Genomic DNA, 23,460 nt, shown 5'->3' with positions numbered 1-23,460 from the left:
GTTCTTCGGAGGACAACTCCAGAAGAAGAGGAAACCAGATCTGACGGGGCCAAAAGGGCGCGATCAGAATCATGGTGCCGCGGTCTTGCTTGAGCTTCAGTAAGGTCTTCCCCACCAAAGGTATGGGAGGATAAGCATACAGGAGGCCGGTCCCCCAATGAAGGAGAAAGGCATCTGACGCTAGCCTGCCGTGTGCCTGAAGTCTGGAACAGAACAGAGGCAGCTTGTGGTTGGTCCGAGAGGCGAAAAGATCCACCGAGGGGTGCCCCACTCCCGGAAGATCTTGCGTACCACTCTGGAATGGAGCGACCACTCGTGCGGTTGCATGACTCTGCTCAGTCTGTCGGCCAGACTGTTGTTTACGCCTGCCAGGTACGTGGCTTGGAGAAGCATGCCGAACCGGCACGCCCAACGCCACATCCCGACGGCTTCCTGACACAGGGGGCGAGATCCGGTGCCCCCCTGCTTGTTGACGTAATACATTGCAACCTGATTGTCTGTCCGAATTTGGATAATTGGGTAGGACAGCCGATCTCTGAAAGCCTTCAGTGCGTTCCAGATCGCTCGGAGCTCCAGGAGGTTGATCTGCAGATCCTTTTCCTGGAGGGACCACAGACCCTGGGTGTGAAGCCCATCGACATGAGCTCCCCACCCCAGGCGAGATGCATCCGTCGTCAGCACTTTCGTGGGCTGCGGAATTTGGAATGGACGTCCCAGGGTCAAATTGGTCCGGATGGTCCACCAGAGCAGTGAAGTGCGGCAACTGGTGGAGAGGCGGATGACATCTTCTAGATTCCCGGTGGCCTGAAACCACTGGGAAGCTAGGGTCCATTGAGCAGATCTCATGTGAAGACGAGCCATGGGAGTCACATGAACTGTGGAGGCCATATGACCCAGAAGTCTCAACATCTGCCGAGCTGTGACCTGCTGAGACGCTCCGGTCTGCGAAGCCAGGGACAGGAGGTTGTTGGCCCTCGCTTCGGGAAGGAAGGCCTGAGCCGTCTGGGTATTCAGCAGAGCTCCTATGAATTCCAGAGACTGAGTTGGCTGGAGATGGGACTTTGGGTAATTTATCACAAACCCCAGCAGCTCCAGGAGTTGAGTAGTGCACTGCATGGACCGGAGGGCTCCTGCCTCCGAGGTGTTCTTGACCAGCCAATCGTCGAGATATGGGAACACGTGCACTCCCAGCTTGTGAAGGTATGCCGCTACCACCACGAGGCACTTTGTAAACACCCGTGGGGCAGAGGCGAGCCCAAAGGGCAGCACACAATACTGAAAGTGCCGTGCGCCCAGGCGGAATCTGAGATACTGTCTGTGAGCTGGCAGTATCGGGATGTGAGTGTATGCGTCCTTTAAATCCAGGGAACATAGCCAATCGTTTTTCTGAATCAGTGGCAGAAGGGTGCCCAAGGAAAGCATCCTGAACTTTTCTTTGACCAGGAATTTGTTCAGGCCTCTCAGGTCTAGGATGGGATGCATCCCCCCTGTTTTCTTTTCCACAAGGAAGTACCTGGAATAGAATCCCTGCCCTTCCTGCCCGGGTGGTACGGGCTCGACCGCATTGGCGCTGAGAAGGGCGGAGAGTTCCTCTGCAAGTACCTGCTTGTGATGGGAGCTGAAAGATTGAGCTCCCGGAGGACAATTTGGTGGCAGGGAGGCCAAATTCAGGGCGTTTCCGCACCGCACTATTTGGAGAACCCACTGGTCAGAGGTTATGAGAGGCCACCTTTGGTGAAAAAATGTTAACCTCCCCCCGACCGGCAGATCGTCCGGTACGGACACTTTGAGGGCGGCTATGTTCCCGTGGATCCAGTCAAAAGCCCGTCCCCGGCTTTTGCTGTGGAGGCGCAGGGGGCTGCTTAGGCGCACGCTGTTGACGAGAACGAGCGCGCTGGGGCTGTCCCTGTGCCTGACGAGGCCTTCGGGCCGGCTGGTTGTACCTACGCTTTGCAAAAGAATAGGGTGCAGCCTGCCGGGCCCGGGAAAAACGTCCACCTGCTGAGGTGGATGCTGAAGGCGCCCGGTGGGAGAGCTTGTCGAGGGCGGTTTCCCGCTGATGCAGTTGGTCCACCATCTGCTCGACCTTCTCACCAAAAATGTTATCCCCCCGGCAAGGGACGTCGGCCAGTCTCTGCTGGGTGCGGTTGTCCAGGTCAGAGGCACGCAGCCATGAGAGCCTGCGCATCACTATACCTTGGGCCGCAGCACGAGATGCCACGTCACAGGTGTCAGATACCCCTGGACAGGAACTTTCTGCACGCCTTCAGCTGCCTGACCACCTCCTGATAAGGCCTGGACTGCTCCGGCGGGAGCTTATCGACCAGGTCCGCCAGTTGTTGCACATTGGTCCGCATGTGGATGCTCATATAGAGCAGGTATGACTGGATGCGGGTCACGAGCATGGAGGATTGGTAGGCCTTCCTCCCAAACGAGTCCAGAGTGCGAGACTCCCGCCCCGGGGGCGCCGAGGCGGTATCCCTCGAACTCCGTGCCCTCTTCAGAGCAGAATCCACGACCGCAGAGTCATGGGGCAGTTGGGGCCGCATTAACTCTGGGTCGGAGTGGATCCTGTACTGGGACTCTGCTTTCTTGGGAATGGTGGGGTTAGTTAACGGTCGCACCCAGTTCCGAAGCAGTGTCTCCTTGAGGACATTGTGCAGCGGTACCGTGGAGGACTCTCTAGGTGGTGATGGATAGTCGAGGACCTCGAGCATCTCGGCCCTCGGCTCTTCCACAGAGACCACGGGGAAGGGAATGCTAATAGACATATCCCGCACAAAGGAGGCAAAAGAGAGACTCTCAGGAGGTGAGAGCTTCCTCTCCGGTGAAGGCGTGGGGTCCGAGGGAAGGCCCGTAGACTCCTCTGAGGAGAAATATCTAGGGTCCTCCTCTTCCCCCCACGAGGCCTCATCCTCGGTATCGGACATAAGCTCATGTAGCTGAGTCCTGAACCGGGCCCGGCTCGACGTCGAGGCACCGAGGTCTCGGTGTCGTCGAGTGGTGGACTCCCGCGCCGGCGGGGACGGAGCTCCCTCCATCGACGTCGACTCCACCTGCGTGGCGGTCGAGACCGGCGCCGCAAGCGGCGGCGGTGTCGACGGCCTCTGCGCCGGGCTAGAGCTCGCCGGCGCCACAGACATCGGCGCCGAGGGCGCAAGCACCCCCGGCGCCGGCACAGTCTGGCGCATCAGCCTTTCCAGGATCCCCGGAAGGATGGCTCTGAGTCACTCGTCCAGGCCCGCTGCCGGGAAAGGCGGTGGGGCCGGTAGGGATGTCAGCGCCAGAAGCTGATGGGGGCCAGGAGACGGCACCGAGGTGCCGGAACCCTGACGCGTCGGTACCTCCACAACCGACGGGGACCTCTCCTCTCGACGTGGACGCTTCGGCGTCGCCTCCTCTCCGATGTCCAGATGCACCGAGGGCGACCGGTGACGACGCTTCTTATCCTTCTTGCGATGCCCGTCACCGGCGCCGGGAGGTATGGAGGATGAGGAGGTCGATCCCCCTTGGTCTCGAGGGACCGGGTCAGACAGGGTTCGGTCCCGTGGGCCACGAGCTGAGGGAGTGACCGGGGCCGACTGCCCACGCGGCCTCTCACCTCTACTCTCACCGGAGGACCGGCGGGCCGACGGGACCTGTTCTCCTGGGGTCGATGCCATCGGTGCCGATGTCTCGGGCATCGATACTGGTACCGAAGGACCGGGCGTCGATACCGATGCCGTCGAGGTCGACGTCGAGGGGCCGGCGCAAGTTCCAAAAAGACGGTCCCGTAGAACTTGCCTCGCAACCTGAGTCCGTTTCCGGAGACCGAGACACAGGGGACACGACTTGAGATTGTGCTCCGGCCCGAGGCACTGGAGGCACCAAGCGTGGGTGTCGGTCTGCGAGATCGGCCGGCCGCACCGACCACACTTTTTAAATCCACTCGGGACCTTCGAGGACATCGACGGAAAAATCGCGTCGGCGAAGTCAAAGTCGTCGATGGTGGCGGAAATCACACCTCGAAAAGGGGAAAAACGACCGTGCGGCCACTAGGCCGCAAAGCGGCGCCCCCGCTAGAAACGAGGGAAAAGTGGGAGCGCGTGCTCCACACGCTCCGTGTGTTTTTTTTTTTTTAAATACAACCGGGCGGTGTACTAAACGAAAAATAAAGAGAAAAAAGAAAAGAGAAGCGATTCGCGTAAACGCGAACGACTTTCCGGCGGCTGAGAAAAAGAGAGAGCGGCAAAGCACGACTCTCTCCAGACGTGGAAAAAAAGGAACTGGCGGGAGCGGTCGCGCACGGGCGGGAAGACTCATCCTCCTATTTATAGAACTGGAGGGGAACACACGCGCCTCCTGGAGGGAATCACACATCCTCCCAACACACTGGAGGGAATGAACACATCCTCCTAAATTTAAACTGAACATGAATCCTGAAGATTGTTTTCCAACTTTCTCCCAAGGAAGGAACTTCAGGAAATTAGAACAGAACCTGAAACAGATTCACAGCATACAGACAATCATACAGGGAGGGCTCATGGCTTCATCTGCTATGACTAAAGGAAAGAAAATTACCAAGGTAAGAACCTAATTTTCCCTTCCTTGTCATCAAGCAGATGAAGCCATTACGTATGGGATGTAATAAAGCAATCCCTAGATAGGGTGGGAACAAGCCACACCACGCGCTAGCACTTGTGCACCAAAACGCGCATCCCTCCTGGCAGCCACATCCAGCCTGTAATGTCGGGCAAAGGAGAGCTTAGAAGCCCATGTTGCTGCACTGCATATCTCTTGAAGAGAGAGTGCTCCAGTTTCAGCCCAAGAGGAAGAAATCGCTCTAGTAGAATGTGCCTTAAAGGCTACAGGCGGAACCTTGCCGGCCAGCAGATAAGCTGAAAAGATAGTTTCTTTGAGCCAGCGGGCAATAGTGGCTTTAGACTCTGGAGACCCTCTGCGAGAATCGGATAGCAAAACAAACAGATGATCAGAAGTCCTGAAAGAGTTAGTAACTCGCAGATACTGCAGCAGAGTCCTGCGCACATCCAAAAGGTGCAGCTGCCCAAAAGATTCTGGAAACTCTTCCTCTGAAAAAGAGGGCAAGAAAATAGGCTGGTTTAAGTGAAAGGCTGAAACCACCTTAGGCATAAAGGAAGGCACGGTCCGAACTGTGACTCCGGACTCTGAAAATTACAGAAATGGGTCTCTACAGGACAGTGCCTGGAGCTCCGACACCCGTCTCGCCGAGGTAATGGCCACCAGAAAAACGGCCTTCAGTGTCAAGTCTTTCTCCGATGCTCGCCGAAGTGGCTCAAAAGGAGATGCCTGCAGGGTTTTCAAAACTAGCCCCAGGTTCCAAGCTGGACAGGGTGCTCGCACTGGAGGTCGGAGCCGAAGCACCCCTCTAAGAAACCGTGCCACATCTGGGTGAGCAGCCAAAGACACACCTTCCACCTTACCACGAAGGGAGGCCAACGCTGCCACCTGCACCCGCAGGGAATTGTAGGCCAAGCCTTTTTGTACACCTTCCTGCAAAAAGTCCAGAATCGGCAAGACATGAGCCCGCATTGGAACAATGGCTCTGGAAGCACCAAGACTCAAACAGGCACCAAATCCTGGCATAAGCCACGGAAGTGGACCGCTTGCGGGCTTGCAGGAGAGTGGAAATAACTTTATTGGAATAACCTTTATCCCTCAATTGCGCCCTCTCAATAGCCATGCCGTAAGACCAAAGCGGCCGGCGTCCTCCATGGCTACCAGTCCCTGAGTCAAGAGGTTCGGTACCAGAGGTAACGGCAGAGGAGCCTCCAGGAGCATCTGTCGGAGGTCTGCATACCAAGGTCTCCTTGGCCAATCCGGGGCGATGAGGACCACTTCTCCTGGGTGCAGCCGAATCCGCAAGAGCAGGCGCCCTATCAAGGGCCATGGGGGAAACACATAAAGTAGACCCGGAGGCCAGGGTTGAGCCAAGGCATCCAACCCTGCCGAGCGAGGATCTCTCCGTCTGCTGAAGAAGCACGGGACTTTGGTATTGGCACTTGTCGCCATTAGATCCATCACGGGCTTGCCCCATTTGGCACAGATCTGCAGGAATACTTCGTCTGCCAGATTCCATTCTGCTGGATCGATCTGATGCCTGCTCAGATAATTGGCCTGCACATTGCTCTGACCTGCAATATGAGCTGCCGACAGACACTGAAGATGCAGCTCGGCCCAGTGGCAAATCAGTTCGGCCTGCGCGGCTAGTGCTCTGCACCTTGTTCCGTCTTGTCGATTTATATAGGCCACCGTTGTCGTGTTGTCCGACATCACTCTGACAGCCAATCCTTCCAGGGTCACTTGAAAGGCCAGAAGCGCCTGAAACATCGCTTTCAACTCTAGGCGGTTGATGGACCACTCCGACTCCTCGGGTGTCCATAGACCCTGGGCATGCTTCCCCTTGCAGTGTGCGCCCCAGCCCTTCAGGCTGGCATCTGTTACCACTAGACACCAAACGGGGAGCGTCAGCGGCATTCCTCGCCGCAGCATGCTGTCCGAGAGCCACCATTCCATGCTGAGACGGGCCGCAGGGAGCCAAGTAAGTCTGCATTGGTAATCCTGAGAAATAGACCATCTCCGGAGTAGGGAATACTGTAGAGGTCTCAGGTGCGCTCTCGCCCAGGGCACCACTTCCATCGTGGCTGTCATCGATCCCAGCAGCTGGACAATGTCCCAAGCTCGCGGGCGGGGCATCCTCAGGAGTAGACGGACCTGATTCTGAAGCTTGCACCGCCTTAGCTTGGGTAGGAACACATAGCCCGACACTGTGCCGAACCTGGCCCCCAAAAACTCTAGAGATTGTGAAGGGGACAGGTGACTTTTGGCCATATTGACGACCCAGCCTAGAGATTGCAGTACTGAGACCACTCTGGCTGTAGCTTGTAAGCTCTCTGTTGCAGAGTCTGCTCTGATGAGCCAGTCGTCTAGGTACGGGTGAACCCTGATACCTTCTCGCCTGAGAAAAGCAGCTACTACCACCATTACCTTCAAAAAGGTTCGGGGAGCTGTGGCGAGGCCAAAAGGCAAGGCCCTGAACTAGAAATGTTTTCCCAACACCGCAAACCTCAGAAACTTCTGGTGCGGGGGCCAAATCGGAATGTGCAAGTAAGCTTCTTTCAGGTCTAGAGACGTGAGAAACTCTCCTGGCTGAACCGCCGCAATGACGGAGCGCAGGGATTCCATGTGGAAATGCCGCACTCTCAAGGACTTGTTCACTTCTTTTAAGTCCAGAATAGGGCGAAAGGACCCACCTTTTCGCGGGCACCACAAAGTAGATGGAGTATCGGCCGCAGCCTTGCTCGGCGGGAGGCACCGGGGTCACTGCCCCTAACTGAATCAGACCTTGTAAAGTCTCCTCCACCGCCGCCCGTTTGACGGCAGAACCGCATCGGGACTCCACAAACACGTCTCTTACTGGGGCGTTGAATTCTATTCTGTATCCATCTCTGATCAGGTCCAGAACCCACTGATCTGAGGAAATCTTGGCCCACTCCTCGACAAAGAGGGAAAGCCGTCCTCCGATGACAGGCATCGAGGAGAGGGCCGGCGCACCATCATTGAGAGGGTCGCCCCTGAACTCCTGGTCTTGAGCCACCAGCTGCGGAACGGTTGTCCGAGCGAAAGGAGTTCCTCTGCTGACCACGGGCACGAGAAGTGAACCCAGCAGAACGCCCCGGGCGGTACCTTCTAGCTTCACGGAAGCGAGGTCTGTACGAGGAGTGGACCGCCTGGCCCTTAGAGGAAGGCCTCTGCCTATCTTCGGGCAAGCGCTGGGGTTTTGGATCACCCAGGCCTTTCACAATTTTCTCTAACTCCTCACCAAATAGGAGAAGTCCTTGAAAAGGCAACTTCACCAACCTTTGCTTAGAGACCATGTCCGCTGCCCAGTGTCGTAGCCACAGACGACGGCGAGCCGCCACTGCTACTGCCATTTGTTTACCTGAAGCTCTGACAAGGTCATAAAGGGCATCAGCCAGAAAGGACAAGGCCACCTCCATCCGCGGAGCCACATCCAAGAAGGGCTCCGCTCCATCTCCGGGCTGAGCCACTGCCTGTTGCAGCCAAGCTAGGCAGGCTCTCACAGCATAACAGCTGCATGCAGACGCTCCCGAACAGTGAGACCTGCAATTTCAAAGGACCGTTTCAACGCTGTTTCCAGCCTACGGTCTTGAACATCCTTCAGGGCAACACCTCCTTCAACAGGGAGGGTAGTTCTCTTTGTCACCGCAGTGACTAGGGCATCCACTGTAGGCATTTGAAAACGAGCCATATGTCCCTCACGCAGAGGGTATAACTGCCCCATAGCCCTGGAAACTCTCAAAGGTCCCTCGGGGTCAGCCCACTGAGCCGAAACAAGCTCTAGGATGGAGTCATGCAAAGGGAAGGCCCGAGCAGCTTTCTTGGTACTAGCTATCCTGGGATTACCCGAGGAGGCCATGCCACTGTCAGGATCTTCAATCGAGAGGGCCTGCAGGATATATGAAATAAGCGCTGGCAGCTCATCACGGTGGAAAATCCTCACCGCGGAGGGATCATCCAGATCCTGTGGTAAATCCGCACCTGACTCTGGTTCCTCAGACCAAGAACGTCTGTCAGAGTTCTCCGAATCCTCACACCCCGACCACGGGGGGGGGGGAAAGGTGCACCACAATCTGAAGGGGAATTAACCCTTCTGCGCTTATCTTTAGGCCAAGCATCCGGGAAAAAAGCCTCACTGGGCAGTCTCAGGCCAGAATCCATCGGGGGGGGGGGGGGCAATCAGAGGAGCCTCAGGCGACCCTTGAGGAAGGGCTCTTTTCATCATGTATGCTTTATGCAGCAAAAGCACAAAATCCGGGGAGAAAATCTCACCCTGGGCACCCAAATCCTGTCCGGTGCTAGCCACTCCTGAAATAACCTCATCTCGAGGTGCCCCACCCGGCTCAGGTCTCTCCGTGTCCACGGAGGCCGCGCCATGCGGTGTAAGCAAAATGGCGCCCGCTGCCAGCTCAGAGCGGGAAGAAACATTGCTTGCCATGCTCGGGCCGGCTCCTACGCCAATACAGCACAATTTACAGAGCCCTGCTGCTGATTTGCACTTGCCACAAGTGGAACAGCGCTTTACATTGTCCGCAGCCAGCGCCGAAAAACGGCGGTAAAATCCAAAATGGCGGTTTCGCGCCAAAATCGCCCCGATCGCGGGCCCACCCCGGAGGAGTTGGAAAACACTCTTACCTCAAAGGATCTAGTGTACAACTACGATCCTACTGAAAATCAGGTCAAAAACCTCTGTTGCAGCGTCTCTGCGTTAAAAACGTGACGTGACTTTTTTTTTTTTTTTTTAAGCTGTGACTCCGGAGGCTCAGATGAGTGGGAAAGGCAGGGAAAACAAGGCAATATGTCCACATCCACAGAGGTATGGGTAAGGCAGGGAAAGGGCTAACCTATGTGCCTTTAAAGTGAAGCTGCTATAGCCTCCAACACCCCGGTTAACAACTGGCAAGCCAGGAACCACCTCCCGGCAGATTTTTCTGGAGCTCGAACAAGCTGCAGCCACCCTGCTAGGGGAGATAGAGAATACTGAAGAGGCAGTGGAGCTAGCTGGCCAAGAGGACACTGTGAAAGTTTGAGTGCTCTCTATCTCCCCTGCTGGTTGATGGACATAACCCATACTTAATGGCTTCATCTGCTTGATGACAAGGAATAGCAGAACTTAATGTTCCAATCAGGACAACAAAGGCATACACAAAATGGTATTAAAACTAGGATGACGTCTGTATTTCTAACGAAAACATATCCAGATGGGCAACTACACTGTAGCACCGGCATGAGGTGAAGAAAGTTCAATAAGAGCAACAACCGACTATAATTTAATGATGCAAATCTATTTTTAGAAGTATACTTAATTTTTTACTAGATTCATCAAGATGGGCAAGTCACTTAACCCTTTAAAAAAATACTTGGGGCAAACTTAGGTTGTGAGCTCACTAGGGACAGATAAAGTACCTGCACATAATAAAAAGGCGGTATATCAAATCCATGACCCCAAACTATAAAGCATTTTAAGAGGGTGCCATTACCATATCAAACGTATAAGTCTTCTTTCCTAGTTTTTCATTAATTCCTCCAGTTCGAACAGCAACTTCTTTCCTGACAGAATCACATTCCAGCACAGAATAGGAATTCACTTTGCGCTCTGCCAAGTTGAAAGGCCTAAGAAAGAGAAGCAAGCACATCAAGTATTAAAACAGCAGTCAGAAGAGTGATAAATATACACCTCAATATAGAATCTTTAGGCCAGGGGTTCTCAACCCAGTCCTCAGAACACACATAGAAACATAGAAAAACGTAGGCAGATAAAGACCACGTCTGTCTGTCCGTCCATCAATGCCATCTACTCTTCCTATTACACCTAACCTGTCAGGTTTTCTGAATACCCACAATGAATAACGCATGAGCTAGATTTACATATAATCAAAAGCAGCACATGCAAATTCCTTGGGGATATCCTGAAAATCTGACTGGCTAGTTACATCCTTAAGACTAGGTGGAGAACCTCTGCTTTAGAACCCAGTGCAATCCCTATTGCAAACCACTCATGTCCCACATTATGTTTCAACATTTTTATTGATGACAAAGAACTTAAACACCACCACCAATGGTACTATTAAAAAAATGGAGCAGAAAATGAACACACACACAACACCCTCCCCCAAAAGCCTAAATCCAGAGATCCAAGAGGCCTTTAATCTTATAGCCCCCTGAATATACAGAAGAATATCCCCTGACCCCCCCCTCGTTCCACATTAATGAGTTTGCTCAACTGAAAGAGCAGAGCCAGCCTGGTGACTCAAATGGCAAGTGCCTACTCCAGAGAAGGTCCCCATGTCTTCTGCTCTATGGCTCAGCACGGGATGCCGTGACAGTGCTCATAGCCTGCAGGGTAGATGAGTGGAGGATGAGCAAGCTGTGGTCAATGTCACCATTGGCCAATTAGCGATCCAACTCTTAGCCTAAGGATTACACTGGGTAATTGCAAATGAAAGCGCAAGGCACCACATCCAGCTCTGGTTCTAACAGCTGAAAATACAAGGACTAGCAGGAAACTAGTTTAGGGGAGGAGAATTCCAGAGCAGACGGCCAGTTCACATAGAAACAGAGGAAAATAAAGAGAGACATTTTGGCCCAGCCAGTCCGTCTATACCTGCCTGTTTTATCATACTTAATTTTTTCTACCACTAAGGTACCTTTTATCTATCCCATGTATACTTAGACTCTACCAATATTATGAGCTTATAACCTCAGTGAGGGTAGTACTCCCCTCCCACTTTTTGTTGTATATTTACCACCCAAGTTTCATGTCTACCCTTGTTCTTGAAGTTTCCTTTCCATAGGAAAAGCTATTACCTTATGGTGCTTCATTGAAGTCTGCCAGATCTTTGAAGGTTGTATCATCTCTTTCCCTGCTCAAGTCCAATTCCCTTGGTCTCTGTAAACCTTGTTGAGCAGTCTATATACCATTTTGGTGCCTCCCTTCAAACTGTCTTCCATAGACATGTCTTTCAACTATATATTATAGTCTCTATAGCTGAGCACAATGCTCAAGGTAGGACCTCACCAGAACTCTGACTAGAAGCAATTTATTCCCTCTTTATCTTAGGGCTCTAAGCGCATACAAGCAATTTTATTACTCATCTCAACTGCTTTGAAACCAGACTGCCTATCTTCATGTCAGGAAGACCCTAGGTATTTTTCCTGTTTGGTAACTGCCATCCCCCCCCCCCAATCTGCAAAAAGTACCTGGATTCTGAATTTCTACATCCAAAAATGTAAATAATTTACTTGGCTTAAAAGCAAAATTGTTACGTCTACCATATTTCACATTTTGTGTTTTAGTTTTACCCTCTGTAACATGTCTACTTTGTTGGCAAATTTCATCTCTGCTAACAGGCAAACTTTTCTCCTGTTAAAAACCATGCTGTCTGAACAACTTCACAGAAGTACTAGAGAAAATCTTAGTGCAATAGATTTTTTTGGAGTAAGCCCAGCCCTTACACTATTTGCAAATCGGGCTTGTAAAAATCACAGCATGGAGTCAGTGTCAGCAGAGCAATGCATTGGTACTCTGTGGATCTAGTTATATCTTTGTGACCTTTGACACTGTTCCTTACAACCAGCTGACCCATTTCCTTTTTTTTTTAATTGAAATTTCAAAATACAAACCAAGGATCAAAACACTTGTAAGACATGTACAGTAAAACTTGTTACATACTAAGATTAAATGAATCCTCGTCAGCATACAATGCATAATGGAAATAGGAAGTAGTCCAGAAAAAATGGTAACGTTGGGCCTCTAAGGAATAAGCCAAGGGGACAATTTTTGAAAGGAAAATGCAGGGAAGCCGAGAAGACCCCTTGAAGAACCCCCCCCCCCCCCACACGTCTGTTGTATATGCCAGGTATGAGGCAAAAGCCCAAAATGTACAAGTATAGCGGAATGCTACCAAGCGGTATTTCCAAGGGCCAGGAAACCTAAAGTTCCAAAAAATTGGTCTAATATGCATAACAAATGATAGACAGCCAAGAACTGGGGGGGGGGGGGGGGGGCATGCATAGAGCACCCTAGTTTAACCTAAAACAGGGAATTACAGAAACGGAGCCACTGTATTCCACCAAAGTCTATGTAAGCCTTTTGAGCAGAGATGGAATCAATCATAATTGTCCCAGATGAGAGGCGCGCAACTTGCCAGGATGCAGCTACTGAAAGCATGAAGACAGAGAAACATTTGTCTCCAAAATGAATCTAGTGCATTAAACTGAAAATGGAATAGGGTCCTGTGGGAAGGCAAAACTGTGGCTGAGCACAGAAGAAAAGTGCATGCTACACTCAGAGCCAACAGCTCCCTATAGAGGGAGGTATGCAGTGCAAAGCCAGGTAGCCCCACTCTCCACAGCAAGGCAGATTTGTGCTCTATTAAAAATAAAATTAAAAAAAAAAATCACAGGGGAGACACTCAGTCAAAAGGAGGAGATCCAACAAAAGCAAAGGATACTGATACCAAGGATGAGCTGAGCTTGAGAACCAGAAAGATTCCACAACTAGAGATGAAAGCAGAGCTGTGGAATCCGAGTCGGCAGCAATTTTGGGTACACTGAGTCGGAGTTGGCAAAAATGTACCGACTCCTCATACATTTGAATAAAGTACTTCTCTGCTGTGAATAAAGCTTAGTACCTAGTTGTTTCACTAGTGTGAAGTCCAGCTGAACTATTTTGCTGGAGAGCTTCCCTCTGCTCAGTCTCCCTTTGCATTTACTGACCTGCTGTAGAGCACCTCCTCTCTGACCCCACAGTGAACTTAAGCTCCAAGAGAAGATCATTCAGCACACACAGATAAGGCAGCAGAGAGACTCCACCCAACTTCCTCTCTCTCTGCAAGAAGAGCTTTATATTTTAGTGGAAGTGGCACACCATTCACAATGGCAAAAAGAATGTCAGGAAACATGACAAAGTCTGCTGTTTATGAACACTTTACAATATCAACAGATGGGAAACATTATGTATGTCAATGTATTATAGAAGATGATGATGGTGAAAAAGCATGTGATGCAAAAATTAGCAGTTTCAGTGGTTATGAAAAAAATGCACCTACAAGAGCATCAAATTTAAAAAGACACTTGCAGCGTTTCCATCCTAAAGTGTTAGAAGCTGTGAATGAGAAAGATAGCAATGAAAGCATTCCATCTACTTCAGGGTCAATAAAAGATCAGAAATCTACTGGAGGCCAGACACAACTATCAAGATTTTTTACAGCTGACAAAGTTACTATAACAATGACACCAGAAAAATTCAAAAACCACATCATTGAAATGGCAGTAAAGAATAGTATACCACTATCTTTTTTGTCATAACCAGCCTTTTTAGGCTTAAATGGAGAAATGGCTAAAAAGCTTGGAGTTTCTCTGGAACGAGAAAGTATCAGGAAACATACTTGAAGAGGCCAAATGTAAGAAGGAAGAACTAAGAAAAAGTCTGAAGGGACGTTTTGTCTTTATTAAAATGGATGCATGCACACGTCACAGAGTCAATTATTTTGAATTAATGTTAGATTTGCTGATGAAAACAAAAAAACAATAACCCGGACATTAGGAGTAAAGGACACTCAGGCACATCATACCAGTGAGTATCTGCAGAAGTTAGTGGAAGGTGTTTTAGAAGATTTTGAAATTAAAAAGGAACACATTCTATGTATTGTAACTGATAATGCTTCAAATATGTTAAGCACAATTGAAAAAATGAAGGAAGTTGATGAAGAAAGCAGCATACAAATATCAGAAGATGACAGTTCTGCAATTCAAGAAAGCTATGAAAGTTTGGATGATATTGCTGAAGAAGCATCTAAGCTTATTACCATTCAACATATGCGTTGTGCTGTTCATACTCTGCAACTAGCAATAAGAGATGGATTGAAGGATCGTCATGCGGCTACACTAATTAGCAAGTTGAGGCAAGTAGCTGTTGCAGCCAGGATCCCTAAAACAGATGCTATTCTGAAGAGACGTGCTGGAAAAGGAGCCATTTTGGATCAAGCAACGCGCTGGGGAAGCACTTACTTGATGATAAAGCGTTTGCTTGAACTAAAAGACTTTCTTGAAGAACTGGACAATGTAAATGTTTCATTAAAAGAAAACCAGTGGGCTCAAGTTACAGAATTAGAAAGGCTACTTTCTTACCCTTTTGCTGTTACCAAGAAGCTGCAATATGAAGATTTAACACCAGGTAAATTCTTCTTGGAATGGAAGGGCTTGATATATAACCTTTACAAAAGTGGGGTTTAATTGCTGATGGCATTGTATCTTCAATGAGGAAAAGAGAGGAGCTCTTGCTGGATAATCAAATTCTCTTAGCTGCTAGTTATGTTGATCCAATGAGCCGAATTCTGTTGAGCAGTGACCAAATTGCTACAGGAAAACAGGCACTCTAGGACATAGCAGTTTGCATGAAAGGGTTGCTACCTGAAACTCAAACCACTGGATGAAGCTAAAGCTATAAATACTGGTGGTAATGGTAACTCAGGTTCATCCTCTTCAAATGAAGAAGAGAATTTTCAAGCCTATTTGGACAAAATGGAAGCTTCAAAAGCAAAGCGATGTCGGTTAAGCTTGGAAAAGCAACCTGTAAATGTCCATATAAAGAAATTCATGCAAGAGCTTAGCTTTGTTTCTCAATATTGACCATAGCTCCTCTTCTAGATACTTTAGCTCCTATCTCTGGATGTTGAGCATATGTAACATAGCTCCATGTCTGCATGTACAGCATTACTCCATCTCAGCTTATTCAACATGCCTCCATCTCTGCAGATGGAGCACAGCTCCATCAGTCTATAGTCTTAGAGCAGGAGTACACTTCTCTCTCTCTTGACATGGAGACTTTCATCCAGGGCTGTGGAGTCGGTTCAAAAATCCTTCGACTCTGACTCAGACTCCTCAGTTTTTAGTATGTATTTTTTTTGCATGTTGACTGAAAGAGTGCAGCATGCACGGCTGCATGTTAATGTTTGGGTTTAAAATCTATGTCATTGTGACTTTTATTTATTAAAGAAACTATAAATATTCATTAATCCTAAAGTTTAAACAAAAAAACACGGTTATGTTTTTTTTTTGTTTTTTTATCAAGTATAAAGTCATCACAGCATTAGCAAGTATAAAAATCTGGAACAACCACATCCTTTGGAAATTCTAGAACAACATCCTTTGGAAATTAGAACAAAATCAAAGTTAACCTACATAAACCAAAAACATTTGGAAAACCTAAAACAACTTATATATTATTTAAACTTGGCATATATAGCTGTTAAACATAATCCAAAATTAACTAATATATTGTTCTTAGAAACAGAATTGCTTCTGCCAGATCCTCCTTCATAGAAGCCCTTAAATCTGATTTGATTATTTTCAGTGCTGAAAACAGTCTTTCAACACTGACTTGGGTGGGTGGCATTGCTGTTACGGTTCTAGCAGCATCACTGACAATCTCTGGATAAACAATGATGGCTTTTTCTATAGTCAGTTTTGATGAGCGGTCAAACTTTTCCACTTCTTTTCTTTAAGAAGTGGAAAAGTTTGACCGCTCATCAAAACTGACTATAGAAAAAGCCATCATTGTTTATCCAGAGATTGTCAGTGATGCTGCTAGAACCGTAACAGCAATGCCACCCACCCAAGTCAGTGTTGAAAGACTTGTTTTCAGCACTGAAAATAATCAAATCAGATTTAAGGGCTTCTATGAAGGAGGATCTGGCAGAAGCAATTCTGTTTCTAAGAACAATATATTAGTTAATTTTGGATTATGTTTAACAGCTATATATGCCAAGTTTAAATAATATATAAGTTGTTTTAGGTTTTCCAAATGTTTTTGGTTTATGTAGGTTAACTTTGATTTTGTTCTAATTTCCAAAGGATGTTGTTCTAGAATTTCCAAAGGATGTGGTTGTTCCAGATTTTTATACTTGCTAATGCTGTGATGACTTTATACTTGATAAAAAAAACAAAAAAAAAACATAACCGTGTTTTTTTGTTTAAACTTTAGGATTAATGAATATTTATAGTTTCTTTAATAAATAAAAGTCACGACATAGATTTTAAACCCAAACATTAACATGCAGCCTTGCATGCTGCACTCTTTCAGTCAACATGCAAAAAAAATACATACTAAAAACTGAGGAGTCAGAGTCGAAGGATTTTTGAACCAACTCCACAGCCCTGGATGAAAGTCTCCATGTCAAGAGAGAGAGAAGTGTACTCCTGCTCTAAGACTATAGACTGATGGAGCTGTGCTCCATCTGCAGAGATGGAGGCATGTTGAATAAGCTGAGATGGAGTAATGCTGTACATGCAGACATGGAGCTATGTTACATATGCTCAACATCCAGAGATAGGAGCTAAAGTATCTAGAAGAGGAGCTATGGTCAATATTGAGAAACAAAGCTAAGCTCAGCATTGAAAAATGGAGCTGTATCCCTGTATGCTCAACATGCGGGTATAGAGTCATACCCTTTGTGCAGAGATGGAGCCATGCTCAATACTTCCTATGCCCTTGTGCCAAAATAGAGAAGGAAGCGGAGCTCCCCATCTAGATAACCAAATGTGCTCCACTTTGGAAGTGAGCTTGAGAACTATAGATGGAGGAGAGCTCCGTAGACAAGGATGGAGCTGGGTTAACATGAAGTGCTCAATATTCTGAAAGAGAGCTGCTCCCTGCCACAGAAATGGAGCTAAGCTCCAGATTATAAGAGCTGAACCCAAAACTCTGAGAAGCAACCAAGGACCACAGCCAGGAAATCAGATGCAGGACAACTGTACAGATAGTGTAAAACAGGACCCCAAGAATGGAGCAGATAAACTACTTCTAGAATCAGCTGTGTGCCACATGGAAAGAACTGCACCTAGGAGCTATGGGCATAACTACACATATAGTCAGCAAAAATCTACTCACCCCAGAATAGAAACCAAAATACTAGAGGAATGAAGCTGTGTCCAGAAGAAATGACACAGAAAGGCAATAATGCCAGCCAGGCAACCAACACATGAAAAGCAAGTGTGGCAATTGGGGCAAGGGGGGAGGGGTCTTTGATATGCTCTAAAAATTTGTGAAATTTATACATTCCTTGGAATTTTTTCCATTGACTTTGTATTATGCTGTATGATGTGATGTACTATTTGGCCTCGTTGGCTTGTTATTCCTCTTTACTGTATTTTAATCAATTTTCTTTTTCAAAACAAATGCACACCAGTAGTGAAAAATGCCCAAGAATCCAATTAAGGCTACAGTAAACTGCCTGCTCGCAACCGACCAAGACTGCGGTAATTCCTGTGGGAAGCCAAAAATGGACAAGCTGACTAATGCTGCCACACCTCCCACCTCCAAATCCGACCACTGCCTGTTAGGAGAATGGCCTTGGTATGACCAAAGCAGAAGAGGTAGAAAACCACACCACCAACAGGTGTCAACAGAGCCAAGGGCATAAAAATATGGCCCCACAGAGGCCACTGTTGGTCTTTTAGGCAGTAGTTACCATAAGACTGAAAAGCAGCAGCACTGTCCAACTCAAGAAAATATTCAGCCAACTCCGTCCAAGTGAGGTTGGCCCTATACAACACCTGGGCAAGCCAACCCCAAATAACAAAGTGTCCAAAATCACACAGGAGCCCTAAATGGCTGTCGGCACCTCTGAGCATCAAATAGAGCTGCTGAAATCCAGTATTAGAGACATAACCAATCGCACAAGGATCTATAGACACTGCAGCCACAAGATGCTGTAGGGGTATTTACCTTGGATCTCATCTGAGCTAGTCTTGGTTCATACTAGCCTAATACATCCTGTTACAACAAGATGGATTCTACAACCTCTGACCTGAGCACATCTGTGTCAGCAAGATCCAGCTTTTCAGCTTCTGGAAAATCACTGGCAGGCATACCGCATCCAAGTACATTCTGTGTTACAACCACCCTGTTATCACCCTGAGAAGCTGAAAGTGGAGTGAGACCCATGGCTCCAGAAAGCATGGTTGAAGACAGATATGCAGATCATAAGGTAACACCTTCAGGATCACAAACAAAGGACTCTTCATGCTCATGGAGTTAGCTGGACAGGATCATGATTGGTCCTGTAGTATCATCTGACCAAGAGGTACTAAGAAAGCGGGAACGGGAAAGAGAGAGTTAAGTTGGGACTGGCAAGAGGAGGGAAGAGACCTGAGAAGAAAGGTTAGGAGGCTCAGAGTGAGCAAGAGACTGTTTTTCTAACCTTGTGAACTACATATATGGTGAAAATACCTTTGGGTTCAGCAACATCTGCTCTGAGACGCGGCACTGAATGACTGTGACACCTGCTTTCAGAAGACAGACCTGATCTGAATCCGAGACAGACTTGCTGTGGATACAGCTGGAGTCTAAGGAGAAATCTGTGCCAACCTCATTGGGAGACTGCCTCAGAGACAGCATGGTGAGAACAGATTTACTGCCTATAGTCGGGGATTAGTGATTGGTGTTTGTCTGTGAAAAGATTGGTTAGGTCATCACTCATAGTCAGGGAATAAGCTCCTAACAGTTGTATTTGGCATAAGAAGTGTAGTATAAATTTTCACAATTACAAAATCAGGTTTGTGTAATCACCTAGTATTCCAGTAAGAATCATTTTACATAGTCTTTATTTTGGTAGCAATCTGTTTTTATTATCATCAGCAAGTTATATATTGTATTTTGCTAAGCCTTGCTGCTGATCTATTCTATATATATTTTTATCTATGAATAAATAATATATTCCATCAGTTGCTTTGGTTGCGTTCTCTCTAGCTCAGCTAATTTTGGTTAGGTGCCAAAAGGGAGGTCCTATATCCCCTAGTACGAGTAGAGAATATTTGTTTCTGCAGAGTTCTGTGAACTAGGACCTTGGCATAAATAAATCTGTTAGGAGCTGTTTTCCTATAAGACTTATTTAGACTACCTACAAGGCCAGTGGCGACCTGTTGAGCTAGGCAAGAGCAAGGTGAGGAGGGCCTCTCCTTAAGATACAATAGAAAAGGCCATAAAAAGCACTCAAATGGACCACTCAGCGCCTTCTAGCATGCAAGAGAGAGACAGTACAGAATCCAATACTAATCCCATGACTGTACCAACGGCCATAACGTCTAAAATAGCTACCCTGTTTGAAATAATTAAGAAAAAAATAAAAATTCACAGACACCCCCCCAGAAGCCACCAACAAGTTAAGACCAAAATAGAGGAAAAAGTCGACTAGTCGAGGAATCCTACTAAAATACAGGCGTTAAAAATGCTTGAACTAGAGAAGGCTACCCATGGGATAAGAAGCAAAAGAAAAAACACTGAAGAAAAGTGCTCAAAATAAACTGCCCACAACCCAACGGTGACTGGGCAGTAAATTGGCAGAAATGTCCCCAAAAGTAGCAGCCCACTAGCTTTAAAGAGTGCTTACCTCAGGAAAGTCCTCACTCCATAATTCTGTTTAAGGAAAAATTAGTCCGCACCTGATAATTTTCTTTTCTTAGTCCCAACAGATCAATCCAAAGACTTGTGGGTTATGTCCCTCTACCAGCAGGTGGCAAGAGAGAGAACTTCAGAAGTTTGCTATATGTGCAGCCATCTCAACCTCAGTATGATCGATACCAAAGCAGTGGAAGAAAAGGCAATTCCTCAGAAATAATACTCTCCTGGCTCTAGGAAACCGTGTGGCATCTCAACCACCATAGCGAAAGTAACAGCAATGAAGCCACTTTCATTATCTTCTTATTGTGTGTTTTTAAACCAAAGGGAGGTACCTTTGCCATACAGAGAACTGCCATATAATTGGAACTCTACAAACAGCTGAAGTACTAAAGGGCGGGCCTCTGGATTGATCTGTTGGGACTAATGGAAAGTTATCATCAGGTGAGAACTATTTTTTTCTTTCCATACAGTCCCACAAATTAATCCAGGGACTTGTGGGATGTACCAAAGCAGTCCTCAAGCAGGTCAGGACAACCCCAACCCCGCTGTGAGAACTGACACGCCGAACATCGAATCCTGCCGAGCCTCTACATCCACTCCATGCTTCGCAAAGGTATGGACCGACTCCCACACGGCGGCCCTGCAAATGTCTTCCAATGACACCACGCACGATTCAGCATGCGAGGATGCATGCGCTCTTGTAGAATGGGCCCATACCTGTAAGGAAGGAGACCTTCCCATAGATACATACGCCAAAACTATGGCCTCCTCAGGCCACCGTGGCTTTTCTACTAGGCTGCGCTTTTGGTTCGCTATTTTCTAAACAACTTACAAAATATTATAGAAAACTTGTACAGGAATCAGAGAATTAAAAGTCTATTACTCACAGCATCAGACATCGGTGATAAGTTATAGCAAAAATTAAAAATCTAACATCAGTACCTTTGGTAATTATAAGTAATTAGACTAATTATATAAAGAAGAGAAAAAGAAGGAAGGAAAGATTGTTCCTCATACAAAGGTCACAGAACAGAAAGAAAGAGTTTCTACAGGGGGGGAGGGGGAAAGAGTACCCCCCCCCCCAGAAATAGGCTGTGACAAGGATATGAAACTCTTCTGCCATCTGGATTATTTCAGAGTTTCTTCATCTGCAGTGTAGTTTTAAAGGCTGTGGTGAGCATCCACCTCTCCTCTACCCTGGACCAATCATAGGTGCTGCATATGTGCTGGAGACTTGTAATTAGGTCTTTCATATGTGCTGGAGGCTTGAAATTGGTGTCCTTGTCATACCTCTTCTCAGCAAATTACATTTATAACAAGATATACCAATTAGCTGAGTTGCTTCAGCAACACGAGGCCCCATCAGTTTGTGACCAGCCAGAAATTCCTTCATGTGGCTGATAGGAAAAAGAGAGATGGGGGATGGGAAATTTATTGCACTTGTATCCCACATTTTCCCACCTATTTGCAGGCTCAATGTGGCTTACAAAGACCTGTTATCGCCATACCAGGAGGCAGATACAATTGTAACAACAAGATACTAAAAGGCAGCGAACTGAGCGAAGTGATAGAAAGGTGAATCAGGATAGGGTGAGGCGATGAAGTGTTATGATGAGTTATGGATTCTCGTTGTAGGCCTTGGTGAAGAGGTAAGTTTTCAGTGATTTACGAAAGCTAGTTATTTCGTTGATCTCTTTCAAGTCCATAGTTGCGTGCTCATGTAGGAGAAGCTGGTTGCATGTGTTAGTTTGTATTTTAATCCTTTGCAGTTAGGGAAGTGTAGATTAAGGAATTTGCGGGCTGATCTTTTTGCATTTCTGGGAGGCAGGTCCACAAGGTCCATCATGTAGCTCGGGGCATCTCCATGGATAATTTTGTGAACAATTGTGCAGATCTTGAACGCGGTACGATCTTTAAGTGGGAGCCAGTGAAGACTTTCTTAGGGGTTTCGCGCTTTCATATTTTGTTTTGCCAAATATGTGTCTGGCCGCTGTATTCTGGGCTGTTTGAAATTTCTTGATAGTCTGTTCTTTGCATACCACATAAAGTGCATTGCAGTAGTCCAGGTGACTTAGCACCATTGACTGAACCAGGTTACGGAAGATTGATCTTGGGAAGAAAGAAAGGTTTTCCTCGTTTGAGCTTCCAGATGGAATGGAACATTTTTGTTGTTGTGTCCTTCACGTGGGTTTCGAGTGTGAGATTACGATCAATGGTAATTCCCAGTATTTTCAGGCTATTTGAGATTGGAAGAGAGAGGTTTGGTGTGGTTATGGTGGTGAATTTGTTTGTGTTATATTGTGAGGTAAGTATGAGGCACTGTGTTTTTTCTGCATTGAGTTTTAGTCGGAATGCATCAGCCCAGGACTGCATAATTTGAAGGCTTTGATTGATTTCGTTGGTGATTTCTTTTACATCGTGTTTGAACGGGATATATATCGTAACATCGTCTGCATATATGTAGGGGTTGAGGTTGGCTAGCATCTTGGCTAAGGGTATCATCATTAGAGTGAAGAGGGGGGATCCCTGTGGGACTCCGCATTCAGGTGTCCATGGGGCTGAAATATCCTATTACTTGGTATGATCTTGTGGTCAGGAATCCTCTAAACCAGTTGAGAACGTGACCTCCAATTCCAAAGTATTAAAGGAAATTTAGCAGTATTCCGTGGTCGACCATGTCGAATTGTAGGAGGAGTATGTTGTTGACAGTTGCGATTGTCTGTTTAAATGAATTAATTAAAGTCACTAGTACAGTTTCGGTGCTGTAGTTTGAGCAGAAACCTGATTGAGAATCATGTAGAAATAGTGCAGCATACCTGAAATAGATACTTTCGAGGCCATATCTCCTTTCTTGAAACCTGTAAATAGCACAAAAATATGATCCAAACGCTGGAATTCATGCGTAACTTCCAGAGAAATGTGTGTGAGGTTCAGACAACGAAGCGCCCTATAACTCTCAGGGTAGTCCTCCTGGCAAAATCAGCGACTGACCGAGATGAAAATGCAAAATTTTGGGCAAAACGAAGGAACTGACCAAATGGATACTCCTGCTTCTGTGAGATGGAGAAATGGGTCTCTGCAAGACGGCACCTGCAACTCCATAATATCCTCTGAGCTCAGGCAGTAACTACCAGGAATACTTCCTTCAAGGTGAGATCCTTTAAAAGAAAAGTTTCCAAAGGCTCAAAAGGTAGGCCTTTGCATAGCTTTGAGAACAAGCTTCAGGTTCCAGCATGGAATCACTGGCAAACGAGGCGGCCATAGGTGGTTCGCCCCCTCTCAGGAAACGAACCACATCCGGATGAGCTGTGATGGAAACATCCTGAAGATGGCCCCTGAAACAAGCTAAAGCTGCCACCTGAACCTTCAACGAGATCAAAGAGATTTCTCCAGCCACTCTTGCAGAAAAGCGAGGATAACAGATACTGAGGCAGACACCCCTGAAACCCCTCAACCCA

General features: G+C 47.3%; 1 protein-coding gene across 2 annotated transcripts in view; it reads right to left on the bottom strand.

The window, feature by feature from the left end:
• KIF11 (kinesin family member 11) overlaps positions 1–23,460 on the bottom strand; it is a 125,975-nt gene that overhangs the window by 88,869 nt on the left and 13,646 nt on the right. For both annotated transcript variants that reach the window (XM_030203008.1, XM_030203007.1), the window contains exon 3: positions 10,080–10,212. In XM_030203008.1, the coding sequence (XP_030058868.1) occupies positions 10,080–10,212 (133 nt within the window). The remainder of the gene's footprint in view (positions 1–10,079; positions 10,213–23,460) is intronic.

The sequence above is a fragment of the Microcaecilia unicolor genome, chromosome 5 (assembly GCF_901765095.1).
Source record: "Microcaecilia unicolor chromosome 5, aMicUni1.1, whole genome shotgun sequence".
Taxonomy (NCBI): domain Eukaryota; kingdom Metazoa; phylum Chordata; class Amphibia; order Gymnophiona; family Siphonopidae; genus Microcaecilia; species Microcaecilia unicolor.
Note: the sequence above shows the minus strand (reverse complement) of the source record. Positions and strands in the feature narration are given on the sequence as shown.